General features: G+C 39.9%; 2 protein-coding genes across 6 annotated transcripts in view; both read left to right on the forward strand.

Moving 5' to 3' along the window:
- Positions 1 to 1033, forward strand: part of alkbh8 (alkB homolog 8, tRNA methyltransferase) — a 6504-nt gene extending 5471 nt beyond the window's left edge. For 2 of the 3 annotated variants that reach the window (XM_060861449.1, XM_060861448.1), the window contains exons 10-11: positions 1 to 126; positions 341 to 1032. The exon at positions 1 to 126 is cut by the window's left edge and continues 24 nt beyond it. In XM_060861449.1, the coding sequence (XP_060717432.1) occupies positions 1 to 126; positions 341 to 862 (648 nt within the window). In that variant the 3' untranslated portion in view covers positions 863 to 1032. Of the gene's footprint in view, positions 127 to 340 lie in introns of all 3 variants that reach the window. The other variant, XM_060861450.1, reaches the window with a different exon arrangement.
- Positions 1034 to 2963: 1930 nt separating this feature from the next.
- The window catches only part of dyrk1b (dual-specificity tyrosine-(Y)-phosphorylation regulated kinase 1B), a 32040-nt gene continuing 12503 nt past the window's right edge, over positions 2964 to 22500 (forward strand). The window contains exons 1-2 of one of the 3 annotated variants that reach the window (XM_060861164.1): positions 2964 to 3731; positions 16314 to 16479. In XM_060861164.1, the coding sequence (XP_060717147.1) occupies positions 16338 to 16479 (142 nt within the window). In that variant the 5' untranslated portion in view covers positions 2964 to 3731; positions 16314 to 16337. Of the gene's footprint in view, positions 3732 to 15849; positions 16480 to 22500 lie in introns of those variants that run through there. The other 2 variants (XM_060861166.1, XM_060861165.1) reach the window with 2 other exon arrangements.

The following is a 22500-nucleotide window of genomic DNA, read 5'->3' on the forward strand; positions in this document are numbered from 1 at the left end:
TTGGTGTCGATCTGCGCTGAGCGAGGTTTCCACTCTGTGGTATGTGACGCTCTGTCTGTACCTCTGCGCAGCTCTGCCTTCGACGCCGTCATGTCAATCGCTGTCATTCATCATTTCTCCACACAGGTCAGTGAACACAACTGCCAATAACATCCCATAATAACCCTGAGAGAAACTCCTGCTGACCTGCCGCACTACTCACGTCACCACACAGCTCAGACTCAGTGATTCACTGATTCAGTTCGGCATTCGAGTGATTCTGTGATTCAGTATTTCAGTATGTCAGTGTTAGTAATAGGTGTGTGTGTGTGTGTGTGTGTGTGTGTTTGTGTGCATGTAGGAGAGAAGACTGGCAGCCATCACTGAGCTGGTGCGTCTGCTGAAGGTTGGAGGTCGTGCCCTGATCTACGTGTGGGCAATGGAGCAGGAATACAAGAACCAAAAATCCAAATATCTCAAAACTAACCAGGAGAACAAGGAACCAAAAACATCAAAGCAGACCAATGAACGCAGGAATGACCAGGATGTGAATAACAGTGAGTGTAGTGTGAGGCAGGTGCATGCTGGGAAAGTGAGCTCAAACCCAGCTGACACAGAGGAGGACTGTGTGAAGGTGACCCCACCCAGACTGAGTGTTCACACCAATCGCACGCCGTTTGCATCTCAGGATCTTCTCGTTCCGTGGCATCTGAAAGGTGACGTGAAGGCGAGTCCCGGTCCCGTGTTCCACCGTTTTTATCATGTGTTCCAACACGGAGAGTTGGAGGGTCTGTGTGCATCCGTCAGTGGGGTGGAGGTGCAGCAGAGCTACTATGACCAGGGCAACTGGTGTGTCATCCTGCAGAAAACACACCAACAATAAGAGACCCTAACGCTACTGAACACGCACGACTCTGTGACCTTTACTGAAACACCTGACTGTAAACACACACGTGTAAATTTTTATTCTCTCATTATATTGTTTAACTTTTAAATGTTTGCATAATGATCAGTGCCTTCAGTTCATTACATGTTTCTGGGTTTATGTTTTAAAATAAAATTCACTACAAATAAAAAGAATAATGAGGCTCGTCATTCTGCAGATCTTCTACATTTATGGTGAAATCTATATTTTTAAAGAAACTTGTTAAAATGAGTAAAGTGTAAATAATTCACATAAAAAGTATTTAAAAGTTTTATTCCAGATTCAGAAATTCATCATTTCTCGCCCAGTTAAAACATTTATTAGTGGATTTAAACATGTAGTGGATATAAGGATTAAAGGATATAAGGAATAACGAGCAATAAAGCAACAACAAAATTTATTTTATTTTATGTATTTTCAGCTCAGCGTGTGTGAAGTTTTAACACAGGTGATGAAAATGAGGAGTTTAAAGTGAAATGAAGAGTTAAAAGTCTGCTGCTGTTCCATTATGCAGCCGCTGTGTGTCGCTGTTCAGCGCTGTCTCTGTCTCTCTGTCTCTTTCTCTGTCTCTCTCTCTGTCTCTCTCTGTCTCTCTCTCTGTCTCTCTCACACATACAATGTTTATTACTCTATACACACAACACAATGTTTATTACTCTATACACACTCGTGATTACTCGTAATTACTAGTCACTTTGACACAAAAAATAGTTTTTGCATAAAAATGCAACATTTAAATCAAAGATATAAACATTATTTGTAATTCAAAATAAACTGTTTTTTTTTTTAACAATCTCAGACAATCTCAGCCTTCTACTTTAGCCCCGCCTCCTGTTATCTAATTAGGTAATCTATTATATTCACAAACACAATCAATTAACATGTCATTCCTTACAAATAAATACTTGCTTTCAAAGAGGCTAATTTTACTTTTGTTAATCCAGAAATGACATTTAAACATTAAATATAAAAACATCTTTTTGGTTATCGTGTTGCACTTTTCAGTATTATTAAAATTCCACACAAAATTAATAAAGCAACAAGAATATACGTGACATTGTAAAGTGCTCTATACAAGCCTGTAGTTATATGTTAATAAGCTACATGTAGCCTGTAATGTTCAGTTATGTTTTATGCACTTTAGTTTTACTTTTGTCAGATTTATACAGATTTATTTGTCTAGAGCTACACAAGTGAAATGATATTTCATTTTCTTCACTGTAGTATACAGTAGCCTAACTAAAGTACATTATTTATTAAATATTTGCACTGTTACTGCTAGATTTTGCTTTACAGATTCACAACATTAAAGACATTTTGCAGTATTATGATGTTTGCTGTTCTTCAGTACACTTTACAGAGCTGCCATTACTTTTTACACAGCTTTAATTACATTACTATCTGCATTGCTTAATATGTATAATATAAAAATATGAATATTAATATAAACATAAGAATACTTGTTCCTTTACATTTTTTACACACACACACACACACACACACACACACACACACATATATATAATCAACAGAATCATATTTAGTCATTAGTGGGTTCATACATTTACACAATATTACACATATCATCAGTATTGTGCTGTTTATCTCTATTAAAATGGCTAGAAATGTTGATTTATTTTCAGATGCTTCCATGTAGTAAATAAAGAGAAGCATTGAAACTAATGATCCAAATTCACCCACTTAGCTACAAAAGCCTAAAGTTTATATAATAAAATGTCACATAGTTCATATTCATATAAAAGTGCGTATTTTGAGAAATACTTTTTTTTTATTTAATATTTTCTCTGGATCATAAATGACCCTTGAATGAATCCCTTCTGAAGCAGTCAGTGTTGAAGCGTTTATACACTTAAACGGGTTTATTTAGTTTGCTGGACAATAAAAATAAAGGTTATTTATCACACAAACTGACAGCTCGGGTTTGTTTGGGCGGCCATTTTGTGTGGAGAGTCAAACCGAAGTGCATGGTGGCGTGGACGAGCCTGGGTACGCGCGGGCACGCGCTCTAGAGCGGTGTGCGCGCTCGTGGTGTCGGTGGCGCGCAGAACCAGTCGCGGAGTGATCGAGATTAACGGGCAGCTGAGAGGGGGGGCTTTTCCCTTACAGCGCTAATTGTAGCTAAGCGGTGCGACACGGAAATCATCCCGGTTTTTAACTTTTTATTGGGTTTGATTTTTGTTTATTTAAATGTAAATGTTGTTGACTGGGTCCCGCTCCCCCCCCCTCAGGCTGCACCACAACAGCCCACAATCAGACCGACGGACGGACGGAAAGCCGATGGCAGGCGACGCGAACTAGCTTAGCCGGAGAAAGCTAGCCATAAGATCCATCTCTCTCTCCGGAGGGGAAACGGACACCACCGGGAAACACACGGGAATCTAACACAAGGGTCGCCGTTATTTCACAGTGAGCTCAGCTTCTGTGGGGATAAAGAACAGAGGCAGCGGCTAGCAAACAAACCCGGGGACTATCTGTGTGATTCCGGCGTTTTTACCTCAGAGCTGCTGCTGCTGCTGTTACTGCAGCCGCCGGGACTCGGACTGAGAAGGAGGACTTTCGCTTTTACACAAAATAACAGTTACTGTATAAAAGTGTTGTTTCACAAAACAGAGCATTTACTAAACCCGTCGCCCCGTGACAGGGGTGTCGGTATCGGGGGGAGGGGGGGTCCCGATTATTCGGCCGGGTTTCCGCGGGGTTTCTGTGGAGCTTTAGGACGGAGGCGAGCAGAAATAACGCTGCTACTAAATGGCTGCTGCTGCTGCTGCCGCTTCGGGAACCTGGGAACGAACCGCCGCCGCCTGAGGTATGATCTCACACACACACACACACACACACACACACACACACACGGTCGTATTCATATGTGCCTTTTTGAGTCATCTTGCCCTCTGCATCGTTACCTTTTCTCTGCACGTCACCTCCCCAAATCAAAGTGCACCGAATAACGTGAAATCTGCGTGTGCTGTTCACGTGTGTACATGTTTCACTCGTGTGTATCACACCCTGCTCATTTACACTCCTCATTTCAGCGTGTTTGCCCCTCTAACACACCCATTTTACAGCCTAAATGTGCACTGCAGCACCAGCACTGCTGTCCATCTCCATGCATGTGATGATGATGAGGATGAGGAGGATGATGATGATGATGATGATGATGATGATGTGCAGGCCGGTCAGTGAGGAACTGATTTCCTTTTAAATGCTGTACGATCCCAAAAGCACCGAAATCATGCATCATTTTGCATGTTAATATTAGTAGAAGCACAGAGATGTGGGTCAGGATGCAGTTACAATGCAGCAGCAGCAGCAGGTATTCAGGTGATTCTAACATCTGGACAGCAGCGATGATGAGTGCCATGATCATGCTTCGTTATCAGATGGATTTTGCATTATGTCTCACATCTAACTGTCGACTGATTATTAAAAATCTGTTATAAATGTCTGTGTGTGTGTGTGTGTGTGTGTGTGTGTGAGCAACATTCATACTGCATGCAGAAATCCCCATCATGATGATGATGATTTATCTATTAATCTGTCAATAATAACATTTCATTTTTAACATTTATGACTTTCTTCCATCCCATAATTTTTCAGTGTTTAAACCCTGCTCTCAACACACACACACACAAACACACACACTCTTTCTCTCATGTAAAGCTGCAGCGTTGCATGTCAACCATCATATTTTATCGGCTTGTTGCATTTCTTTCAGCATTTTTATCATAAATATAATTTCATTTGCACCCCAACACTAATTCGTGCGAACATGTGGGAAAATGGTTGATTCACCGTTATACATCGGTAATAATAGTGTAATTTAGTATACTGTGTGAGAGTGTGTGTGTGTGTGTGTGTGTGTGTGTGTGTGTGATGTGCCTACACCCCACTGCAAGGCTCTGCTCAACTACAACGCCGGTTCAAAATGGATTCATTCTTCGTTCTAGTGCACTAGATAGGGTGTACAAGTCGTTCGCTCCCATCCCAAGTTCTACACTTTATCCCTAGTTAGTGTCCCTAACGGAACACCGGCCATTTTAAGGCTTCGTCCCAAATTCTAGAACACGCAGGATCCACAGAATTCTGACCTCCTTGTGTTCATACGATGTGATTCTTGGTGTTCCCCATAATACACTCGTGTGTCGCGACTAGGTATTAATGAGGAGTGTGTAAGGAACATGGAGCCGGAGGTCAGATGTGTTGTTTCGTTTCTCAGTGTCCTCTGTCTGGATTGAAGTCTAGGGTGCGCTTACTAATTAGCAGGCCAGCTAGCACGCTGATAGGTTAGCGAGGTGCTAATGGTAATACAAGGTTTATATCAGATTGTCGCTAATACGATATAAGCTGAGATAAAAATCCTCTTTACACGGCGAAGATCTCGATGTCACACACAGTTTCTCACTTGTGGGCGTGGCCTGGGTCACCTAAATGAAGTTCTGATTCAAAAATGTAAAATGTGAGTGGCCAAAAATTTAAGGTGACTGTATAAGTGTATGTAGTTTATAAATGTTATTATTGTCTTTATTTCTGTTTCATTATTCGGTTGTGCACTTGAGCATTAATGATCCAGATGTTGGAGAAGTCGCCCCACAATGTCGCTGTGTTTCTTGCAGTGTTTATAACATTTTAGTCCACATTTGCCTCATCTGAGCTCTGTTAAAATCAGGAGACATCAGGAGAGAACGCTGCGTTCAGCTCAGCTCGGAAGTGGGAACTTTTTTGAGTTCTAAAGTGTGAGCGGAAAAAACATAGACACCTTCATGAAGGTGTGTTTTTGGTTTGCTCTTTCTCATCATCAAGAACCGGAGAACTTTCTCATCATCAAGAACCAGAGAACTACCAACAAGCTCGCTCGCCAGTGCTGGTGATAACATCGTGAGAATTCAGTGTTGGTCAGTCTTACAGACTTGTGTGTGTTTGTTGATTAATCTAAAGCAAATCTTGCATAAAATAAATATGACTTCACACACTGAACCCCGGGCCGAAGAGACCGGCCTGATTGAGTTAGAATTAGAAAAGTTTAGGATGTGCTTTTTTTATTGCTCCTAGTAGAAGGTGAGAAAGTGTGAGTTTTTTTCCTTTGGTTCAGGAGAACGCTTTAGAGTGCTTTCACTCTGATTACTCTGATTGTCGATTCTGAATCGAAGCGAAGTTCGGTTCATTTGCTGGTTTGTTTTGGTGTTAAAGTGTAAAATGCTGAACAGGTGAGGAGTGTGTACAGCTGACAACGCCCTGCTAAAAGTCCGTCATTCATGTTTATTAATGTGGTAACAGTGAAAAATCGAAGCAAGAAGAGCACAGAGAACAGAGTCGAGCAGAAAGAGCTAGTTATGTGTCACATCCAGCATCTGTTTTCTCTCTTTTATCCAGATCCTGAGAAACATGGCGGTCCTGCAGCACTATAGCTCAGATTACCAATGAACAATAATCCACAAATAAAACTCTGCAAACTCCAAACACATGTCACAGTTGATTCACTTCTGAAGTCGATTCAGATTCAAATCACTTTCTCACAGTTCAAGACACAATCAGCATTAGTAAGATACACATTAGATACACGCATTAAACAGGTTCACGCTGTGACATCAGCATTTTCCAAAAGATTAACCTAAAATTACAGAAGGCCAAAGTCTGTGTGTGGACCTTGTGTGAGTTTAGGTGACAGAGCTGAAGCTTGATGAACTGTGTTGTCTGAAGCTCAAGATCTCCTGTCTTTTTTCAGGTAATACACCAGGATTAGCTCAGGGATAACCCACATGACAATAAAGTATATTGTAATAAAATAAAATTCATCAAAAACATGAGTAATAAAATTTAAGATGGGAAATAAGAATAAGAATGCAAGTTAATATAATAAAAAAGATAAAATTACAAAAAAAATAAAAAATAAAATAATCTTTTTGAGAACCAAAGAAGTATCAAAGCATCACCAAACAACCTGCCATATTTCTGACTAATCACACACACACACACACACACACACACACACACACACGTCAGTGTCACCACCGTACTGAGAATAACCTGATGGACATGGTAGAGGGGTGCCAATACTTTGTGCAATACAACAGATGGTTAGTTGTCTTAAGGTTTTCTATTAAATTATACTTGATTAGACTTGAAAGATTTTTATTATAAGTTTAACTTACAGATCGTGTGAGTCACTGTACAGATTATTTAATACATATCTCCAGTTAGCATGCAGTCCTTCTCTGTTAGCATTAGCATTTCAGATGCAGTATCATTGTGTGTGTAGTGGAGAGTGTGTGGCTTCTTGACGTGTGACTAGCAGTGAGCGCTAAGACAATTCTAAATATTCAGAAAACTAAGGAGCAAAAACGATGTTAGTTAGTGGACATGTTTCCATCAGCTGTCTCTGTTTCCATATGTGGACATGTTTCCAGTCTCTGTGTCTGTCTCTGTGTCTCTTTGTCTGTCTGTCTGTGTCCGTGTGTCTGTCTGTGTCTGTCTGTGTCTGTCTGTCTGTCTGTCTGTCTGTCTGTCTGTCTGTCTGTCTGTCTGTCTGTCTGTCTTTGTGTCCATCTGTCTGTCTGTGCCTGTTTCTTTCTGTTGGTCTCTCACTCTGCTTGCTGTGTTTCTCTCTCTATATTTTTCTGTCTCTTTGTCTGACTTTCTGTCTTACTTTCACTTTCTCTCTATAGCTGTGTGTGTGTGTGTGTGTGTGTGTGTGTGTGTGTGTGTGTGGTTGCTCTCCTTGGTGCTGGTTCTCACTCAGCTGACCCACAGATAGGTAGACAAACAGAGAGAAAGGACGTGGAGATGAAGACAGTGGAGGAAAGACAGACAGGATCTTTTATGTTGTGAGTATAAGGCGATGCTCACAGGGAATAAAGGGTAAATTTAATTTCATTAATGATTACGTTTTTATGTTTTATACCATTTAGAATTAAAATCATTTCTATAGAAGGCTTATATGCTTTATTATTATTGATCTCATTCAAATAAAAAAGAAGAAACCATCATTAAATACTGTAGCACACAGTAGTACACACGCCGAAGTTCACACACTGAAGTTCACACGCCGAAGTTCACACACTGAAGTTCACACACTGAAGTTCACACGCCGAAGTTCACACGCCGAAGTTCACACGCCGAAGTTCACACTCCGAAGTTCACACACTGAAGTTCACACTCCAAAGTTCACACTCCAAAGTTCACACACTGAAGTTCACACTCCAAAGTATACACTCCAAAGTTCACACACTGAAGTTCACACTCCAAAGTTCACACTCCAAAGTTCACACACTGAAGTTCACACTCCGAAGTACACACTCCGAAGTTCACACTCCGAAGTTAACACTCCGAAGTACACACACTGAGGTACACACAGAAGTACACACACAGAAGTGCACACACTGAAGTACACACTCAAATGTACACACGCAAATGTGCACACTCAAATGTACACACTCAGAACTTTTCACACATTTGAAGACAAAGGAATTGAGGAAGAGGAGGATGTCTTATTAATTACAGAGATAAGAGAAAAATACTGTTGTAGATTCAGTGTCAAAAGGTTTATTATATTATATTATATAGAGGCTATGACATCACAGAGAGAGCGGGTAAAAAGGATATCAGGATTATATGTTCACAGTGTGTAATTTAGGACACTGATAAACACTCCCCTACCTAGCAAACTTCTCATCCAATCCTAGTGTAACTCAAAAAGGGTAGTGTGATATTTTGAATCAGGAGCACAGTTTGGGACACAACTTCACTGTAAATGGAAATGCACACACAAATGTAATTTCTCACACGTGGGCTGTGTCCCAAACTTGGTCAAGTAGCACTATAGTGATCAGAAAGTAATCCCTGACTACTTTATTGGTACGTACCCCATTAGGTAGAGTAGGGTTTAGTCATCGTGCAATTTGGGACGGAGCCATGGAGAGATAAAACACTAACCATGTGCTCTCTGTCACTCGTGTCTCTCTTCTCTCTCCATCCTGACCCACTTTTCTCTCCCTGAGAGCGGCAACTGACCCACTGCTGTCCCCCACACGTTACCCACAATGCAGCACGCCAACACTCGTGATGTAGAAGACACCAGAATACACACTGTTTTAAGGAGACTTAATTGAATTATTTGGTGTTTAAACTCAATGTTCTTGTCTCTGTGTGTGTGTGTGTGTGTGTGTGTGTGTGTGTGTGTGTGTGTTACCCATAATGCACTGTGTTGAAGAGTTTAGAAACACAGAATATGTACTAGTGTAAATTCAATGTTCTGTTATCTGGAACATGGGCCGTGTCCTTAACCACACTAAACACTTTAAATGTGCATGTATCTAAATAACAAAAAAGTGATATTTGAAGTGTAAATATAACGAGCTTTTCAGGTCAAGCTGAGAACCGCTCCTGGCCCGATCCCAGAGTGCACCCTTCCATGCTAAATAGTGTACCCTTAATGTAATGTGGTGCCTGAGCGTGAATGTGGTGTGAGATGTGTCTGTTTTATACCTCATGTGTATGAGGTTAATAATTTAGTACTTTAGTAAAAGTAATGTAGATGGATGTAGTAGTTTTACTCACTGTTTAGTAAGGTGTAGTAAGGTAGTGTGCATTTTGGACTTAGCCACAGGCTGTGACCAGGCAGATATCATTATTTACAAACCAATAAATATGTTTAAGCACACTGTTAATTTCATTCACTAACGATCTGGGATACAACTCAAGTGTGTGTGTCTGTGTGTGTGTGTGTGAGAGAGAGAGAGAGAGAGAGAGAGAGAGAGAGAGAGAGAGAGAGAGAAAGTGACGCACTTTGATGACATCATCTTGCTTCTTACTGAACAGCACTTGATGTAAACACACAGCTTTGCATGTTTTACCTTTTGGGCTGTATTTACTTATACAAACTGAATTATTAAATTATAAACAAACTATCATGACAAATAGAACAGAGAGTATAAAATTAACTAAAGAAAAATGCATAAAAGAGAAAATATGTGGGCAAACTCAATAGAAACTGATAAAGATGTGTGTGTGTGTGTTGATAACTTGAGCTTGGGTACAATGTTGGTTGGAAATGACGCTCTACTATCGATATCATGACCGATTCTGTCTGTCACAAGATCATTTTCTGAGGTACATTTACATTGTAAACTAATTTAAAGCAGATAAAACTTATATTAACAAATTAAAGATTCATTTTATTTAATTTTGAGGAGAAACCTCAGTGTTGGCTCCAGTAATGCACTAAAAAACTCATTCATCTGTTTAAATAAATATCTTTATTATTCTAATATTCTAAAAACAATTATAAATATATTTACTAATGTATATATCAGAGTTCAGCTTTATGTATAGAACATGTGTGTATAGCCCTATTCGGACGGGACTAGTTTTACAGGGGGTCGTTAGAGAATTTCAGTTTCACAGACGTACTTTGTGATTTTAATCCCGTCCGAATCTGCCATGTCTGTCTTTTTCTCACACGACCTGTGTAAAAATTCCAGCGCAAATTACCTACTGTTTTTCAGCAAAATCGGCGCTCCTCTGAGAAATCTAATCCCGTGTGAATGCGAATGTCTGTGATTGCCGGAAATGTTTTTTTCCAAAACGCGTTTTCTTGTCTGTTTTGGTCAACGTCAACTACCGTATTAACCCTAGCGCACCGGTATTCAAGTTTCTGCTTTCTGCACATGGGTGTAAATGTGTTTGCAACCTTGCGAAGAAATAAAAAAAAAAATGAAATCAACAAGAAGAGCCAAATCACGTAAATTGTTAAGACTGGCTACTGTAATATCTACTTTCATTTCTATAGTCAATTACATAACGTGAAAATTATATAAAAACGTATTTATTCCAGTGGGTTTATAAGAAGTTCTATATAAAACCATATGATGACCATAGGCAATCCATGCATCCTGGACATGTGGTCTTGTGCAACGCCCACATGTAAAACACAGACACTCCTGTCTCCGTAATAAACACAGAGATGTTAGTCCCGTCCGAATCCATACATGAAATGACAGACGTCGGCTGAAAAAAATTCTAACTCTAACGTCGTTTGGAAAACTAGTCCCGTCCAAATAGTGCTTAAGTGTGTGTGCGTCTTTTAGGTCTGTGTGTGTCTGTGCGTGTGTCTGTGTGTGTGTCTGTGTGTGCATGTGTATCTGTGTGCGTGTATATCTTTTAGGTCTGTGAGTGTCTGTGTGTGTGTCTGTGCGTGTGTCTGTGTGTGTGTGTGTATCTGTGTGTGTGTATATCTTTTAGGTCTGTGAGTGTCTGTGTGTGTGTCTGTGTGAGTCTGTGTGCGTGTGTGTGTCTGTGCGTGTGTGTCTTTTAGGTCTGTGAGTGTCTGTGTGTGTATGTGTGTGTCTTTGAGGTCTGTGAGTGTGTGTGCGCATGTGTCTGTATGCGTGCATGTGTGTGTCTGTGTGCGTGTGTCTTTTAGGTCTGTGTGTCTGTGCGTGTGTCTGTGTGTGTGTGTCTGTGTGCGTGTATATCTTTTAGGTCTGTGTGTGTCTGTGCGTGTGTCTGTGTGTGCGTGTGTCTGTGTGTGCGTGTGTCTGTGTGTGCGTGTGTCTGTGTGTGTGTGTGTCTGTGTGTGTGTGTCTGTGTGCGTGTATATCTTTTAGGTCTGTGAGTGTCTGCATGTGTGTCTGTGTGCGTGTGTGTGTCTGTGTGTCTTTGAGGTCTGTGTGTGTCTGTGCGTGTGTCTGTGCGTGTGTGAAGAGCATGTTTGGCCACTAGGAGCAGCACACACACCAAAATCGACCTTCCTTAATTCATAGCAGTAAAACACTGCATGAGGACGGTGTGTTTGTAAGCAGTCAGACTTTTCTCTCTAACTCTTTCTCCAATTCTGATGCCTTGAAATTTGACCTCAAAAGTATGTAGACTTTTGTGTGCTGGATATGACTATGTAGAAGGTCTCACAATCAGTTCACTGATTAAGTCCTTTATACAATAATAGTATAATTTATAATTGTTTAAACTCTCATTCTGCTTCCCATGTTAGCTCTGAGATCATTATTCTGTATAACAAAGTTATTGTGCACAAATACAGCACACAAACCCATATACAAATAATCGCTCCCATTCGTCAGGACAGAGGAGTTTCTTTGTGTTTCTCAGTAACACGACAAGCTGACATTATTTTCTCTTATTAACTTAAAGAGAGAGAATAAAGAGCGACTGCTGAGGGGACGAGTGTTTAAAGCTGACTGAACACAACATACTACACGAAGTCAGTCTTTCACTGAATATTACATGTAAATGTAAACTAATACAAATGATATGTCACTCTGTAATACATATAAAACGGTTATTGATGTGGTATTGTTAAAGAAATCATTTCCACTTTAGTAATGAAGGGTTATTTTTAAGTGTCACTCTTTATTTTTGTGGCGTTTATTATCTACATACGACCAAAGATACGATGGTTCCATTTCGGTAACGTCATCCGAGTTGTCATGTCCCTATCTGTCATGTTATTTCTTAAGAGCAGCACTTCAGATTTAATATTATCTATGTTAAATGTTCCTGGACTCCGAGGTCAAACTGCACCTTGTGACTTAAATAAGCTCAGTGTTGTCGGACAGAGTGGAAAGTATGTGATGTATATCTGTCCGTTTCTGCCTGTCGATAAGAGGCTTGAAAATAAACATACAGGACGCTTTATGGTGTGTTGCCTGGAAAAGCCAGTCAGTTGGACCGGTACATTATTTTAAGCTGTGTGAAGTCTAAACTGATCTGAGTGTGTAATGTAATGTATGTTTAATAAAAAGGGCGGGGGACACTTGTGCAGCTGAAACACAACCTCCCTGCAGTGTAATTGTAATTCGCTCCTTTAGCTTCTTCTTCTTCCTCAGTTGAAGTTCCTCTATAACCATGTCTTCCCACTGCATCATGTTTACCTAGCAACACGCATCACCCGCTTCCGGTCCTCCCATTGGTAATTTCAAAACGCGCCGGGGACCAATGGCGAGGCTGTTGCCATGGCACACTGTGTAGTTGCCGGGTGGAATTTCGCTCCGAGGCACGTGAGAGTCCCGGAATCTTCGCCTTGGCTTTTTTTTCCTCTTCCTTCCTTCCTTCCTTTCTGTCTTTCTTTCTTTCTTTCTGTCTTTCTTTCTTTTTTTCCTCAGAGCTTTGCTAACGTGATGTATATGAAGAGTCACACTTTGCCTTGTGAGAAACGATTCATTGAGAGTTTTATTGATTGTTGTATTTTGCACGCTGCTGTAGGAACAAGTGAGATATCATCATCATCATCATCATCATCATCATCATCATCACAAAGGCTTTGTGCTTTAATTACATTTACAAAAACAAGCATTTTATTTAAGGACACTTTTATGTAGTTTTACATGTAAAACATGACAGTAAAAAATTATTTTCTGTATATATTAGTTCGCACAGTGCAATGGTATAATGCTGAAAAGGGAACATTTACATATGTGTAGATTATGTGTTTATTATCCATTAGTGAAAATAACCTTTAAAATGTTTATTAAAAAAGGACACGTGTAGTATTTATTATTAGTAGTAGTATTATTAATATTATTATTATTACTAATATTATTATTATACCCTATTATACACTGGGATGTGAGATTTATGTGAAATATATTATGATGTACAGTATAAAGTGCAGCGCCTGCAGCCCTTCATTGTTCCTCATTAAGACCATGATTAATAAACACGTACAGTGAGATGTTTAGTGTAATTCTGACCGCCCTGTTGTTCTTCACTCAGCTCACTTTACCTGCTGGAGTCTTGTGTGTTAGTTATTTTGGCGCCATTCAGCGCCATTTCGGCTCCGCGCTGCGTTTAGAGACAACAGGGAGGAGATGAGAGCAGCCTCGCTTTTACTCTTACACTCCGCCCACATATCGCTCTGACCAATGAAAACAGGCGAAAGAGTCTCGTCTGACCAATCATCCGCCGCCTGCCGTGGCGTCGGCTAGCAACAAGAGCCTTCGAACGCGCACGCGGGCGGGAATGCGGGGGGGGGGGGTAGTTGGGTGCTTGGTGGGATGCTATAAGGGAGGAGGGAGAGTGTAAGACGTGAACGCGCGTCAGCGAAAAGCCGTGACGTGCACGCGCTTTAGCACACGCCGAGGGGGCTAGAAAAGTTCGGTTAAACTCTTCTAAAGGGCAAAGGAAAATAAATAAATAAACAAATAAATAAAACATTTTATTACCAGCCAAATTATTATCTAATATATCGAGATATATTTTATAATGTCATTATGGAGAATAGTTTCGATATGTTGTTGTTTTCCCCGTTTACACTGAGGTGAGGGTCACTACATACATCAGCAGGTTACACTGGCTTTATTTAAAGTGATTGTGATGTAGGTATTGCCCTAGTGTGTGTATTGCCCTAGTGTGTGTATTGCCCTAGTGTGTGTATTGCCCTAGTGTGTGTATTGCCCTAGTGTGTGTGTGTATATATATAAGAGCTTGTGTGAATCCTGGACCATCTGCAAAACTACTATAAATGGAAAGCAACCGTTTGGCACAACTACTAAATATTAAAAAGGGGGATTATAATGTTCTAAAGACGTGTATTATTATTAATACTATTTATTATCATAAAAAAAACACTTGTTTTAAATTTTTTTGAGTGCTGAAAGTGTGTGTTGTTGCGTCAAAGCTGAGCTTACGACACAGAGCGAATGTAGGCTGTATGTGTCACATCCACCTCCCCCGCGCTCCGAGCGCATATGGTACAGTCCATCAACACAGGGTGTGGATGGAGCGCCGGCCACAGCGGCTTATAGACAACAAGGAATAATAATAACGCCAACTTAAACCTGGCTGTGAAGGAAAAACATGGTCGACAGAGAAGAAACAACATCCTTCTGAACAATCTACATCATCAGGAGACCTCCAGGATGGTGTCGCTTTGTTGTGTTGGTTTGGAATAAGAGGCTGTAAGACCTGGGAGACAGTTAAAGCTCCGGGTAACAGGCGCACTGCTCAGGATGGAAGTGTGGAGTGATGAAGATCAACTCTGCACAGCTGGGAGTCAAGCTCTGAACATCTAGCACTGTTAGACAACATCTGGGTCCTGGGTTTGTTTTAGACTGGTTTTTATCATATACAAGAAGAAGCACAAGCTCAGCTGAAGCCTGGTCTAACTGGAGTGAAGCTTTGTGTTCTCGCTCATATTCTCATTTAAAGTTTGGACGAATTGTTTTTCTTTGTTTCATCTTTTCTCAATCTATCTTGGAATGGACAGAGACTTCAATATTAGTTTTGTGCCTATAACTTAACTTGCACTTATGCACTTTGCTTAGTTATTCTTTATTTATGCATGCACAAAAACCTACACTGATTACTACACGGTTGTGAGCTTGACACCCCGCTCTCCTTTTGGACATCTTTGAATGTTTGCTTTTGACTTTGTGTGGACTGTAACAGCGCCTCTTGCCTCGCCGCCTATCAGGATTATAGCTGCAAGGTTAAACCCCCAAGAGACGAGGCCATCCATCTGCCCTTTGGACTCACTAACTCCGTGGGGTGCAACACACGAATCCTAAGAAGCCCTTGCTATTTTTAGGTATAGGATGGGGTAATTGGCGTTGGAAATGAAGATACCCACCCCCTTACCCCCATCGTGAGCACACCAGCACTCCCAGGTTCAGCTGCTCAGATATCCAGACTGGAAAACTGACCAGTGTCAAAACTGGTCTTCAGCTGGATTCCTCAGTACTGGAGGACGAAGATAAAACTAGCTAAAATGCAAGAAAAGCTAACTTTAGTAACCAAATAATTTCACTCCATTACCATCAAAGAAATATATATGTATATATATACGTATATATATATATGTATATATGTACATATATATATAGACAAATATAGATATATATAATACATATATAGATAGATATATAGGCCATATATGTAACAGAGCGTATATATATATGTGTGTGTGTGTATATATATATATATATTTATATATATGTATATATATATATATATATACATATATATGTGTGTGTATATATGATATATATTGCAGAGTTGTAGTTTGAATATGAATATGTATGTTATATTTTTTATGAGCATCGTTGCCTAAAAGCCCAATCCATTGCCTTAGATTTACTGTAATAAAGAGAAAAGCACGGACAGAAAACGAAACAGCATTGCAAGAAACGAACGGTGCCTTTTTTTTCGTTCATCTGTGTTGTCACTTCAGGAATCTGCTAGCGATTGAGGAATACTTTCGTCATCACTGACGTTAAGTTTGATTCTGTCTAATCTATTGGATATACATCACGCATACTGAAGCTTCTTTTCAGCACGTGGATTGGATTATCCTGACAACTTACCCCCAAAGTGATTGTTTCATCGTTTTATTTTCTTTAATTATAAAACAAACAAACTTGATTGATGTAATTCTTTGAAGGAGCTCCACACAAAAGCCTTTCCGATGGTGATCACTTCATCCGTGGAGGAGAAGCCGCAGCCTTCTAACAGAATGGTCGCCAACCTGTCGACCGACTCCTGGGTCGGTACCTCGGATCAAAGTCGCTACGTACCGCAGTCTCACCTGCTCCGGAAGCCGTCCAAAAGTTAGTACGCCCTCATGTGTCTTCACATTGTCTTTACTGTCTTCACACTTTGGCCTAGTCAGTGCTGGTCTCGTGGACATTGCAGATGATCGCCACCATCCCGCTGTTCTGTTCATTAGCTGGTGTCCATTGGGAGTCTCTGTAGATCATCAAAGTGGTTACGCTTAGCTAGCTAGCATAACGGTAATGTAACTTACTGGTGTAAGTTAGTTCAGCTGACGGCGCACGTACGATGTAATCAATTTAGCTTTACCATGATGCGTAGAAAGAACAAATAAACGTGTAGTTACTATAGTGATTAAGTAAAAAACAATGATAAAGTGTTTACATCAGTACACGGTACAAAGAATAATAACTTCAGCAAGTAAGACCTTTATTGTAGACCAGAAAAAAGTTCTTTCATCACATCTAAACTTGGATTAGTCCAGATTGGAATGTACCGTGTGTTCATCTGAATTTTGAATATAGTGATGATTGTGTAATTTAAGACACAGTCTACGACGTTATCATGAAACGTTAACTCAATGTAGTTCCTCAAAGTTCACACAATTAGAGTAGAATTGCAAGATTTATTCTTGTAAGTAGGCACAGTATTGTGTGTGTGTGTGTGTTTGTGTGTGCTGAATGTCACAGTTCGATATAACTGAATATCAGCACACGCCTACTGGTCTTCAGAGAACAAACTACGTTTAAAATAAGGTGTGTTTTCAGCTTGTAGTTTGGAGAACCTGCTCCATGGTTTGTTTTGTTTCAGAAAAAAAACCCACATGGATTCTTGTTCCTCTTCCCTCTATTGTTTTAGTTTCACTCCCTCAAACCATCATGGGAAAGATTGGCACAATACTGCAGAAATGGACAGAGATATGTGTGTGTGTGTGTGTGTGTGTTTTGCGCAGGTTGGATGCGCACTGCGCTGTGCTGTGAGCTCAGTGATGATCATCCTGTTGCTGGGAATGTTAGAGCAGAGCAGAGCAGAGCAGGGAGAAGTGAGCGCTCGACAACGGAAACACAGACATAATGCAACGTAACAACAATAAAGCAAGAGAAATGTCGATCTCATGATTCTGTTATTACTGAAGGCGTTCCTGCAGTCCGACAGTGTTTATAACATGCTGTACTGTGCTTGGTGAACGACGTGAGCGACGTGACTGGGATTCTACACTCCTAATACTTCATAGTGTAGAGAGTCAAATCTTTTGGCTCAGGGGAATAATTGTTAACGTTTTAGGAATTATCTGCAGTTACATTGTCATGTATTGTGAAAGAGATTCATAAAGTCTCGTTGTTAATTTAGAAGTAAGTCACTGTATAAAGCATAAGAGTTTTCGACCAATCACAAGTTTGTGCTTCAGCTCTTAAACCAATCATTATTCAGATTGTTCAGGAACAAGTCTGTGCGAGTCTTTACCTAGAAAAAGATCACCTGAAACATCGTGTGTGTGTGTGCGCATGTGTGTGTGTGCGCGTGTGTGTGTGTGTGTATACACTAGAGATTTATGTATGGATAAACATTCATAAGAAACAAGATGAAACTGAAACGAGCGTCTATAGGAATGATCAGCTGAAAGTGTTGAACTGGACCTTTTTGTACTTATCAGTCATTTGTTTCCTGGAAAGGTTTTGAGTTCTTTGTGATACTGTGATGTGATGTTGTGATGTCATCCAGCTCTCAGTCAGAAGTGTCTAAATGTCTTTGTGAACTCACACTTAGGCTAAAATATTAGCCAATAAACCTTAACGAAAGTTTAAACTCCACCACACGTACAGCTCACTTCTTTACAAAGCTTAAACGTTGACGATTTGATCTGAAGTGAAAACGTCATTATTTGAGTCTTGTTAAACTTTTTCAGCACTAGACTACTGTGTATATGTGTGATTATTACAGCTTTATTACATAGTGTGTAAGTGTGATCACAGCTTGGTATTTATCACAATATTTAGGCTTAGTCACTAAATGCTGACAGTTCTTTTGTTTTTATTTTTTTACATTTTTATTGCATTGGGAAGTAGAATGAACATCTGTATGATTTCTGTTTGTAATTAAATTATTAGATTTTTTTTTAAAAGTTTTTATCACTTTATCACATCACTTCACTATTTCCTGTTATTAGTGAACCAGATAGTGTGCAGAATTCTGCCGTGACTGTTCTTTGACTGTTCTTGGGCTCTGTTGATGATGTAACGGTGTTGTCATCAGCTCTGGGCTCAGCATCCGATGGTTTGTGCCTCGTCTGATTTTGTGTTTTGTCAGAGTTGTGGGAGGAGCTAAATATGTTTGCAAACAGAATGGTAAGGAAACAGGAAGTGGTAACAATGTTTTGTTATTGGAGAGAGGAAGTGGTCTTAGGTATGGTGCAGAAAACCAGCTGACTCGTCAAACCAAGTGCACTGCAGTAGAGATGTAAAACGTTTATGTGGTCTACAGAATGAAGGGTGAATAGTGTGTGTGTGCTTTGGGACATGTCCCCAGTGCACTTTCGATTGTGTTGCCTGTAACACTGGTGTGTGTACTGGGACGTGCCCAGAGTGTTCTGTATATTGGACAGGGGGTGAGGTTCGGGACCCTCCCACTACACTGAACGTTGTGGTCATGTAGTGTTTATGTGGAACCCTGGATGTGTGTCATCCTCTAAGCTACGCCCATATAACCGTTCCCTTGGTTTTAGTTATTAGTGTCTTTGAACCTAATTATTTTAATGTAAAAATTAATGTAGAAACATTTTAATGTAGTAATAAATACATTTGTCTATACATATATTTTCTGATGATGATAAAGCACTAATTTAAGTAAGTAAAATGAATAAAGTTCGGTCATTTTGTACAGTCGTATAACAGAGGGATACAGACGTCATTTCTCTTCTTCTCTTCTGTCCTCTGCCGCTCTGTTAACTACTGTAGCCCATGACAGAGAGAGAGAGAGAAAGAGAGAGAGAGATAGAGGTGTGTGTCAACTCAACGTCTATACATTCTGTGATTCAAACTGTTTTCCATAAATGAGGGGATCTATTAAAAACCCTGGCAACCCAGCAACACTTGTGCTTATTGCCCCATCACTTATTGTGTGGTTATTTATATCTGTGTATCCAGCCGACTTTTCTGCTGTTGTCTATTTCTGTCGTCTCGGCTGCCCTGTGTGTGTGTGTGTGTGTGTTTTAGCTGTATGAGTAACAGTCTTAAACATAGACACAAACCTCACAGCTCCAACACATCAGGTTTAACATTACACTTTTAACTTGGTGTTAATTTGTGTCATTTTTACAGGCTGCTATTCAGAGTCAAGATTGTTATTCAGATTCAGAGTCAGGGTTTCTTTCGCACTTGTACACTTTCACTAGACACTCTTTATTCTTCAGAAAGGATTTAAGATACTCAGATCTTTGTGAATAATAATTATTTCATATTTCATTTGAATCTGCAGGTAAAGGTGATGATTGTGAACAGATATATATTTGCTCAGAGGAGTTTGGACTGTGTGTGTGTGTGTGTGTGTGTGTGTGTGTGTGTGTGTGTGTGAGCACTCACTTAGGCAATGCTGATCATCGGTTCTGTGATTAAATCGTGATATTTCGAGGTTCTCCTAAAGCTGTCTTCCAAATAGTATGCATTTTATATATGTCTTATTCCTGCACTTTCAGGTGTATTCGATGTTCCGTGAGCTGTGTGTTAGATGTGTGTATCAGTGTAATTGTGTAACTGATTAACAGCCCAGATGCTACACAGTAAACTCTGCTGCTTCCAAAGCTATTTGACCTTCGACACTTTCCAGGAAATTATATCACTCGTCTTTCTGTTTATCTCTCAATTCATCCTTCATGCTGTGATTGGTTGGTTCTACACATCCTCCACGTGTTTCTTTTGTTAATGAGAGAGAAAATGTTATTGAGCACTGGATGTGTACAGTCCATCCTGGACAACACACACACACACACACACACACACACAGAGTTTCTTTTCTCTTTTTTTTTTATTTCACAGAGTTGTGTCCCAAACTACAGTGAACATTCGCTCACCCACAAAATCCCACAGTGGATGCAGTACTCTCTAGTAATAATACAGAATACCCATGATGCACTGCAGTAGATGAAGATGTGTGGCCCAAAGAGTGAGTAGGGTGTGTGGTTTGGGACACGAACCCCAACAGATTTTTTACATTTTTTTAAACAGCAGTAAATAAAATAAAAAAAATTCTATCAGGTCTCTTTTTCTGAATGTTGCATCATGCTGCGGTGAGCCGTGTGTGTGTGTGTGTGAGTGTGTGTGTGAGTGTGTGTAAAAGCTGTGTTGGGTCGGGGTGAGTTAAAAAGCTGGGTCGGTGATACGGCAGAAATACATCACGATGTTCCAGGACGTTTGTAACACACAGTTCATATACTGCTGTATCTGTACAAAATAAAGTTTATTACTGTTCACAGTGAGGATATTACATCATTTTATCCGTCTGACCCTAAACCTGAGCTGTGGAAGGGATTTTAACCATTTTAACTCACCTCCACGGCTTCTTTCTTTCTTTTGATTTAGTTTTTATTAGTTGTTTTTAGTTCTTGTTAATATATATGTGTGTATGTGTGTGTGTATGTGTGTGTGTATGTGTGTGTATGTGTGTGTATGTGTGTGTGTATGTGTGTGTATATGTGTGTGTGTGTGTGTGTATGTGTGTGTGTGCGTGTGTATGTGTGTGTATGTGTGTGTATGTGTGTGTGTATGTATATGTGTGTGTATGTGTGTGTGTATGTGTGTGTGTATGTGTGTGTGTATGTGTATGTGTGTGTATGTGTGTGTGTATGTGTGTGTGTGTGTGTGTGTGTGTATGTGTGTGTGTGTATGTGTATGTGTGTGTGTGTATGTGTGTGTATGTGTGTGTGTATGTGTGTGTATGTGTGTGTGTGTATGTGTGTGTGTGTGTGTGTGTATGTGTGTGTGTGTGTATGTGTATGTGTGTGTGTGTATGTGTATGTACTGTGAGCTTTATGATTTTTTAAATTTATTTTAAAACCATAAGAGCGGGAACACAGTGCTGAAGTTAACACAGAGGTTAGCATCATTAGATACACAGTAAGTGTGTGTGTATGTGTGTGTGTGAGGAAAGGGGTGATAGGGTTTATATTATTTTTAATGTTAATGCTGTGAGTGAGGTGTCAGTTTACCAGCGTCACCGTTTGACCGCTGTATTAATAGAGTGAGTCTGACTCAGCCATGCTCACGGCTAAAGTTCACATTAGAACAGTAGATTATAGACCTGGGTTCCACTTAGAACCATTCTCACTTTTTTATTCAGTATCAAAACAACATGGGAAAAGTATGAGGTACTGCTTGTGTTTATTGTGATGTAAATAAATGATCAGTTTAAAGTAGCTAAAGAGGGAAAGATGCCTTTAGAGACACTGATACTGAAACCCCGAGTCTGAGCCGATACTCATATTTATTCTGTACAGTCGGATAAACTTAAAGATTTAAATCACAAACAGTGTGTGCGTGCATGTGTGTGTGTTTGTGTGAGTGTGTGTGCGTGTGTGTGTGTTTGTGTGTTCTCTTCTGAGAAAAGCTTAAATGTAATGCTAATAATAGCATTGCTAATAATAAATAAAACACCTAGCTAACTGTTTATGGTACTTTTTAGACAAAAAAGCAGACTCACACACACACATTTTACACACACACACACACACACAGTAAAGTGTCACTGTCATTAGGATGTCTAATAGAGAGCTATAATATATCATACACCAGTCTTTACACGTTTCATCACCATCTGATGTTATCATGTCTATAGCTATAACAGCTCATTCACAGGGACATGTTCACTAGTGTATATAACGTGTATGAAGAAGTCTGCAGTGTAAATAACAGTGAAAACACTTGGGAACGTTCTGTTATAGGAAAATAATCAACATCACTACGGTAACAGAACTCAAACCCTGTTGTGGATTATTTACTTCTAACAACATGACCCACAGAGTGTTTTATTGTGAACACAAGCGCAGTGTCCACATTTACAATATGACGTGTTGATGTATATAAGCT

This window comes from Tachysurus vachellii, chromosome 25 (genome assembly GCF_030014155.1).
Source record: "Tachysurus vachellii isolate PV-2020 chromosome 25, HZAU_Pvac_v1, whole genome shotgun sequence".
NCBI classification, from domain to species: Eukaryota; Metazoa; Chordata; class Actinopteri; order Siluriformes; family Bagridae; genus Tachysurus; species Tachysurus vachellii.